This window comes from Pavona decussata, unplaced genomic scaffold, assembly GCF_977016875.1.
Source record: "Pavona decussata unplaced genomic scaffold, jaPavDecu1.1 SCAFFOLD_391, whole genome shotgun sequence".
NCBI lineage: Eukaryota > Metazoa > Cnidaria > Anthozoa > Scleractinia > Agariciidae > Pavona > Pavona decussata.
Window position 1 is genome coordinate 152,366 of NW_028145763.1, and position 8,662 is coordinate 161,027.

Below are 8,662 nucleotides of genomic sequence, written 5' to 3' on the forward strand. Positions count from 1 at the left end.
TCGAATATGCCTGATCACTGGTTAATAATGAAACTCAGGTGAACCTCAATAGCGTTGGATTAAATTAGAGGGTGCGTCCTGGAAATGTATAGCCTTGTGTGATGGAAACCTAAACTCTAGAGAACAATCTTGTTGTATTTCTACCCTGAACGGGTACTGAGCAGGTTGTTCATTGTCTATCGCCTTTCCGTGTTTGCATAATTTATGCGTATTGTGCCGGCCCTCATTTGAACAACTGTAATGGCGGACTCGATGTGATTGAATTACGAAGCAAATGAAGCGGACAGGATCACTCAACCCTGCATCAGAAGGTGTCCAATGATTCCTAAGTAAGTTAGCCCTTGTCTGTGATCTTATTACTGTTAGTGCAGTACACGTACGGAGAAGGAGAACTTAGATCTGTTTATTAATTTGGTTTCGACCGTGCCCTGGTCAAGAACTTGGTTAGCCAGTGTAGTAAGCTTATGTACCGATATACTTCGTTATATTACTTTTCTATAAATCGATGTCTGTTTTACATTTCAGTTTTCGTCCCACTTCCTTGATAAGTATGTTTTTTTTAAAGAGCTTTTAAGCCAAGTCAGAGCGATTTCGTTTGCAGGGAAGAAACGATCAAGCGTTGCCCGAAATAATGTTGTTGTTGATGAACCAACAAAAGAAACTGCGCTCCGGCAGTGGTCGTGTTTTTTCAGGCTGCAAAGTTGAATGATCTAGAATTGATTGAATAGGGCAAAGGATCCCCTTTTGCGCAATGGCTTGCTCAAGATCACTTGTATAAAGGTGATTTCAAATTCACTGAAATTATTTGTATACAAAATTCACCGAGTGCCGACTTCGTTTAGTCGAAGACTTGAGGACCTCTTGCAGCGGTCCCGCCTTGAAATACGATACTGTATAAAAGTTCGAAACGATCGCTAGTCCTTGAAAACTTTCATTTGAGCAAGCTTTACTGTCAGGTTTGACGGTAATGTCAGTAAAATCTGAGAAAATTAGAAATGTGTGCCTTGTTTGCAAGCAGAAACCTGTTTGAACGGCTGATTTCCTAGCAACGTGAATCGGTTTCAAAAATCCCGGAATCAGTCATTGTTTCAAAACTGGTGCATAATACAACCTAAAGATGTAATTTTAATGCAATGAAAGGTTACAAAAGTGGCATTTAGGTTATATTTATACAAAATCCAAACATGAAAGGACGATGTGTACAAACTGGTGACAACTATGGAGTTATACGAGAAACGGTTACGAACTGTATACACATTTGCCGGAACTGAATGAGATGCGGGCTCTTATAATAGAAGCAGATTGATAGCTGGAGTTTTTCCCTTTAAATTAGTATTCTGGATTTGTGAAGCGGGTAAAGAATAGACGTTAACTGCTTGTTTTAGATTATACTTTAAAAAAAATCACGGCCATAGGCTGCTTGAAATACAAAACTAGTTGTTGTACCGATAATTTCGGCGTATGACTCACATGCAAGGCCGCGACATATTTATTTGTAGAAACTTCAGCGAAGTGCAATCATTTAAATACTTTGGAAGTTGGGAAGACGTTTGATACGATTTTGTAAAAAAAAAAAAAAAAATAGAGGAGAAAGTAAATTGAAACGCTGAAATAATAGTTTCGAACTGTTGCGTGTTTGTTAGTCGACCGAAAAGTTTGAACGCATTGCCATATCCAAGTAACGTTAGTTAACAGATAAAAATTTAAATTGATTTCATAAATCATTTTTAAGGACTGGTCATAAAATTAAGCGATATTATCAGGTTGATTGCAAAAAGATTAGTCGCTGTCTTTATTTAGCAGAGGATAAAAACCAGCTAGGCCATCTTTGTATGAGATACACTCAGTGTACTTGATTATGTGCGATTCCTTGCAAACAGCTGTTTAACTGATTGGGCACATATATAACAGGCGCCGAAAGAAACACGGTGATCAGAGAGTATTCCAGCTCAAGATGAAGTAAGAGTTGACTGCAAGAAGACCCTTAATCTACCTCGTGGTTCTTTACGCAATTTATTTACTAAATTAAAGTTGAATTTCACACCGTTGCCACCCAACTGCAATTGTTGTGGGCTTAGAAAGGTTTGGAGTTTTTGGCGGGATAGGGGTCGGGAAATCCCCTCATCGCTACAATTTTCAGGACATTAGCCCCTTATCCCCAGAATTTCCGAAGTTGTTGTTAACTAGAACTAAGGTTGGAGTTAGTTCGTTACCCTATATCCTTAAAACATTATTTTGCGAGTAATGGCCTGGCGACCCTTATCCCTAAATTACCAAAAAAAAAGCCTAACAGCGGAGGCCTCTAAAATGCAAATACGCGGCCTTTAAAATGTCGTAAAAACCAAAATATCACCACAGCAACAGAAGATGTACAGTCGTCCTAAGATCACACAGACGTCGCTGGAAAGAAGTGTGATCTTTGTCAGTTGTTCAAGCTCGTGTGCGGTGTGATTGATAACTGAACGTGTTGAAGGCGCTGAGCACGGCCAAGCCATACAAGAAAAAGCTTAAAGACAGATGGGGAAGGGGGTTAGTTTTTAAAGAAACTGTGGTGCTGCGTCGGTGGGGAGTAGGAACGAATGTTAAGTTTATCAACAGAGTTGATAACTAAAGGTAAATTGGCCACCGTAAAGAGATTCGAGTGCTCTCGTTTCAAAGCCGGTTAACCCTTTCGTCAGAGCGAAGGGATACGCTCTGACGCATTAAAATCGGGAAAGGACTGTTCCACGGATTTTGTGACTATGCTGGAAAAAAAGATCTTAGCAAGGGTTGTTGAAATCTAAAAAGAAAATTGGGGTTGACCACGTAATTTTCAGAGATAATTAAGCTTCAATTTGAAGAAAAGGCCATACATTGTGATGCATTTTGACGCTTTTTTGGAAGTAATTTCGTTTAATTACCAATGTTCTTTTTCGATTCCAACATCCTTGTTCCAGGATCTGCTTGTCCTTCATAGTCGTAAACCGCGCAAAACACTTTTGTAGTAGGAGATTAAGGGGCACCGTAAGCGATTTCTTTTAACCCTTTGACCGTTTTTTTTTTTTCAGAAATGGTACAGACTACAAAGAAATCTGAGGAATTTACACATATTATCCTAACACATGAAGCCACAACGTCAGTGTGGATATAAGAGGAATGTCCCATCGACCTGTGCCAACGCATGAACAGAGCTCAAATCAAAAGGCTATGATTCTACACCAAGAAAACTTAACCGATGCTTTTAACACTCTTGGCCTCACCAAAGGCTCTGGAAACATGTCTCCCGAGGCAAAACGACATCACGAAAATGTGGCGCTGTACATGTTCATCGGACTTGTGGCGGCGTTTATGTTCATTGCGACGATTATAATCTCCGTTGAACTCTACAGAAATGGGAGGTGTTCGCAAAACGTGAAGCTAAAAGGAGAAAAAGGAAGAACTCGATTAGAGAACGAAGACGATGACGATGATGGAGATTATTCGGAGATCGAGATGAACGACTTATAACTGTAGATCAGTGATTTTTAGGGAGTTATGGTATTATGTAGAGAATTGAAATCGTGGCGCGATTTCCGGTAGCCCAGCAAGTTATGTTTGCTCTGTAGACCAGCGCACCTGAATATAGACCCTGAAGGACCCATCTTTAGGTCTTATGGTCCTGAGCCATCAAATAACAACAACTGTACCTTCAAGGCTGGTGATGGGTATGTTTGTTTGGGCTTCATTCAGGGCAACGACGTTGGCTGTAGGCTCCACAGAAAGAAATACAGGCCTTGAGGAAGCTCCTAGGGTTTTGGGAATGGCTAAGTTCTCTGGTGAAAATGAGCTAACCGAGTTCACCATTGTGATCTTCGCATGGCAGAAATTCTATGGACTGCGTTACTAGAATGTGATGAAAGTCATTTCACTTGCGGCAGCGCCGGCACCTCGGAAACTTCAACGGAAAGTTCATTTTGCCACAACAGACATTGCTTCACACATGAGCACTGTTTCCTAAAACCTCGCACTACTAGTCTGCAGACATAGCACTAAGGTAACGCACCGCGAGTGTTCATCGTGTCATTTTAAGGGTTCTTGGACCAACGTTTTAGGTTAAGCATTTAGCACCGCTACTCATTTTGAGCGTTCAGACTGTCGAGGACGCGTTCCTCTTTACCAGCGAGCGAGAGCTGAAACTGCTTACCAAGGTGACGTAGTGACGTGGGTTGTGGTTAAGAGACTTGGTCAAGGTCACTCCAGTTGAAAGAAAAAATGCGAAGCAGTCTAAAGAGTTAGTCATGAGACAGTATAGAGAAGGTATATTTTCCGTCCTTGCGTGCATGCACCGATATAAAGCAGTCGCCAAACAAGAGATAAGAGGATATTTTTAGTAAACCAATTTCCTTAAATATACTGAAGGCACGGAAATCAAGCAGCATGTCTCTGATAGAAGCTTCTGTTTAGAATACACTGTACAATCAAGCATCGCGGACTAGTGGCAAAAATATAACTAGTATTCATGAAAATGCAAAGTTTAGGATAACTTTTGTCATTGCGCTAAGCTAAACCAGGAGTTTACTATTGTGATGATATATACTGATTGTTTTAATGCAATTAGTTTCTAGATATTAGACTTGTAACATCGTACGCGCAATTCAGTTATGCTCATTCCTATATAGGTCTTCATACCTCAAACACCTTATCAGTTTGATGATAACTGAGAGGTTTGAGAATGAGCTCATAACGACGACCGACAAGTGTTCATTTCCGATGGACGTGATCAATTTAATTAGACAATGAGTAAAATTAGTCACATTTTTAATAAGTACTTGTGCCGAAGTTGGAGCACCGGAACTGAATCAATTAAAGCTGCTTTTGAGGTAACGATACGAGAAAGCGGTCATTGTGCATCAATATTTTGTAACGGAAACTGCATTTTGAGGTAATAAAGCATTTGGTTATGAAACTTCCTGAGTATTTTAAAGGGGTGATATTGCTCTCCATATTCATATGAAATCCCTCCACCTCGAACATGGCGCCGACGTGCATCGAACCCACGACCTTCCGTACGCCCATCGGATGCTTGAACTACTGAGTTTTTGGGAAACTCGTGATAAGCTAGGTGACTTCGAAAGTTTTCTGTAATACTGCTTAAGAATCAGCCATGTCGAATATAGCCCTACGTTGTGGTAAGTTAAAAGTTAAATCTCGTGCAGGTCCATTTTTGCAAATGTTTGAGCTGCATACATAACTGCTATCTTCTTTCCGCCTCCTTGGAATATTTCACCCACAGTCCCAATATCTAATATTTCATATAATTCGAATTCACTTTTGACCAGAAACCCCCGCTCCGATCCTTGCCTTCTTTGTTGTGTTCCTACACAGCGCACTTTGCTCCACATTACCTCTCCCAACCAAGGTATACGTGCTGAGGAGGTAACTCTTCTTTGGACTAATGTCCCGCCTGCGAAAAAAGACATTAAGTCAACTTTCTATAGGGGAGACATGCTCGAAACTGGCTCTATGACTAGTCTTTACAGAAGTACCGCCCCGCCTCTCTCTCCTCCGCAGAGGCCTCTTTCGGAGACAAATAAGGAGAATGAAATAATGAGCCCGAGAGCGAGGGGGAGACAAATAAGGCCCACGCCCCTTTTCCCCCATATCCGGTTTTCTTCCCATTTCCGCCTTTTCGCTAATTTTTCTTATGAAGAAGACTCTTCGGAGGAAGGACGGCCCTCCTACAGAACGTTTGGTTACACTGAGCGGACCAATCTTGTACCCAGCATCCTCAGGCTATTTGGCCAGCGGTTGGTTGCCGGTAGAGTTTCTGGGAAAATTGGCAAAAAAAAAAAAAAATAACAACAACAACAACAACAACAACAACAACAAGGTAATGTTTTGATTGGGTGCCTCGTAACGCCTCTGCCGTTCACTTGTATTGTTTCCGAAGTCTCTCCAGGGGCCCATTTCTCGAAAGCCCGGGTACCTTACCGGGCCCGATAGGTATATTTTCAAATGTTCTTTCGCCGATTACACAGTGATTACAGACATGGTACTCGGCCAATGTTTTCATAGAATTATAAGATTTCAAAATTTAGTATTCAAAGCTAACAAAAATTGACTTTTGTTAGAAACATTTATCACCAAGGCCCGGTGAGTTACCGGGACTTTCGAGAATTGTGCTCCGGGTGACTAAGCGCTGGCCAAAGAGCCTGAGTACTTTCGGTACGAGATTGTAAGCAGACAAATTTTAATTTAAAAATTGGTTTCTGCCTAAGAGAAGTCTTCACCTTTTGGGTGTCCAACAGTTACTGGGTGTATTTATAAATTTTATGTTATATGTATTTATTCTTTCATTGACGTTATACTACAAATAAAGGGTGTTTTTGTTGTTATAGTGATGTCTGTCCAAAGAGAAAATACGAGGACGAAGTCCAGCACCAGCATGCATGCGAGAACACTTTCATTTTAATAGCCGTGACGCAGATTGTTTTGGTCCTCGTACATCTAATTTAATTTTAATCACCTTCAAATCTAAGTTCAGCCGGTTTTTCTCTATTCAGTCTCTACAATTAATCAGCAAGTAGCAAACCCTCATTTAATCATCAAACCATCATTATACATTCATTTAGAAGCTTTGTTGTTCTAGCAAGGGCGCTGTATTTAGTGTATAACTTGATAGGCTGGCGAAATGTTGGCAACGATTTATTTTCCTGTTTACGGCAGCAAACGGCAAACGGTAGAAATGACCACGTGACCATGTTTATTCTCCTTTTGTCTCCCGCTGGTTTCAGTTTCTCAGTAAAATCCGTAAAATTGAGTAGTGTTGCGTTAACAAGAAAGGCCAGAATTGTTTTGCACTATTCTCATCTACGTACTCAAATTTTCAAGAAAACATAAAAGCGAATCTCAAGTTTGCCGTTTGTGTAAACGCGATTCTAAATCTCTCTGTTATAAAGCTAACCTTAGCAGTTGAATACTTGTACGTTCCCTGTGGCTTCTACAAATAAATATACTTTTCTGGATCCTTTTCTGATCGCTAACAGTTCTTGGGTAGAATAACTGTTTGTGCGATTCAGGCTTGACCTTGACAGAAATAAATGAGTGCAGCGTGGTGTTTTCTGGTGTGCCTTGATGGCTATCGTCCGTTATTAGGTGTAACTGCTAGGGCCCAGTTGTTCGAAAGCCGATTAACGCTAATCCAAGATTAAAAGTTATTCGAAGTTTTTATCTCGCTCGTTTAACATGGTTTAAAAGGCTAATTTCAGGCTAGAGGGTAAGAAAAGTCTAAGTCAAAACTGAGGAACAAAAATCTTTTGGAGAATCTTTGTTGATTAGTAATTAAACTCTAATCAAAGTTCTAGTTAATCCAGGATTAGCTTAATCGGGCTTTGAACAACTGGGCCCAGGAGCTTTACGTACTATACTATCTTGTTTGACAAGGTTAGACGACATATGCTCTCCTCTCTGTCCTAGTGTTCTCCAGCCCAATTCTTGTAGCATACCTCATGCCACAGCACCCAACGAGCTGCACGACGGTAGTCAGTTTTGAGATAAAGTAACCTTCAAGTCAGGAATTCGAGCCAAGATTTCGAGTCAGGATCTCAAGTCACGATTTTGGCGGAACGATGTCAAAAGAAAAAAAAACTTCTAATGGCGTAATGTTTACATGGTCTCGGGTAACTTTTTGCTTATTTCTTCAAATAGTTCTACCAACCGTTAATATGAAGATCTCAACTTGATAGTTGGAAGCACGTGCATTTTGGTGCTGTAAGTGAAGACTTGACTACATTGTGTACGGTACAACTCAATTAGCTTACCTGATGGGCTCGCTCTTTCACATCGACAGGGTCATTTGTAGCAGCAACTTTCGGTTTGAAAATATCATCGTTCAATTACCACCGAACGCACTGAACTCAACCTAAACTGGATTCACCATTTTATATTGTGGTAAACAAAATTAGAGCGGTTTTCAATTGAGTGTCGAAATTAATTTCGCGTTTGCTTTGGTTTTGCATTGCTACGCTCTGTGATTGGTTGACAAAACTCGCGCCACTTTCTCAACCAATGGGAATCCAAACCAAAACCAAGCGTGTTTTCGCCGCACGCCTCTTCCCGCGCTTGGCGCCACTTACACTTGTTTGTTTTGAATTCTGATTGGCTCGTTGTGTTGTTTACATCTGTTGCGATTGGCCAGAGTAATTAACTTGGTTTTGGTTCTCGACACTCAATTGGAAACCGCTCTATAGTCAAATGGATAAGGGGGTTAGTTTCCAAAGAAACTACGGTGCTGCGTTCAGTAGAAACGATGCAATTTTTAAAAAGCTTACCTATCGCATTGATTTTTTGGGCCAAGATAAAGATGACGTCTGAAAGAAAAATAGTACAAAATAGATCAAATAGTACGTGCAACTGCAGGTGTTATGATATCAAGCCTACACTGCCGAATTTCAAGTTTCGCTACAACAGTCCCACAAGACAACAATTCAACTTAAGAATTATCCATCGCACAACCTCATCCAAATAAGAAGATTTAACCTACGATCATCATCTTCGTTCATTTTTTTGGTTGCCCGACCAGCTTGCTCTGAGGGACGAACTTGTATTTTTGGCGGGAAAATTCTCCTGTGGTACTGCAAAGCTGCGCCTGCAATATTGACGGTCATCGAAATCCTTCGGCTTAAGTTCCTGACTCAAGATCCTG

General features: G+C 40.7%; 1 protein-coding gene across 2 annotated transcripts; it reads left to right on the plus strand.

Moving 5' to 3' along the window:
• Positions 1 to 89: 89 nt before the first annotated feature.
• Positions 90 to 4,924, plus strand: LOC146451209 (uncharacterized). 2 transcript variants are annotated; one of them, XR_014860054.1, is made up of 3 exons: positions 90 to 329; positions 3,048 to 4,035; positions 4,176 to 4,924. XR_014860054.1 is itself a non-coding variant. In XM_085099300.1 (2 exons), the coding sequence occupies exon 2, from the start codon at positions 3,136 to 3,138 to the stop codon at positions 3,484 to 3,486; it is 351 nt and encodes a 116-aa protein (XP_084955426.1). In that variant the 5' UTR covers positions 90 to 329; positions 3,048 to 3,135; the 3' UTR covers positions 3,487 to 4,924. The 2 variants fall into 2 exon arrangements, 1 of the variants encoding a protein (XP_084955426.1); XM_085099300.1 differs by having other exon boundaries at positions 3,048 to 4,924.
• Positions 4,925 to 8,662: the final 3,738 nt, after the last annotated feature.

Excerpts from the sequence above, each read along its gene's own strand:
- LOC146451209 (XM_085099300.1), top strand. The coding sequence starts at position 3,136 with ATGTCCCATCGACCTGTGCCAACGCATGAACAGAGCTCAAATCAAAAG.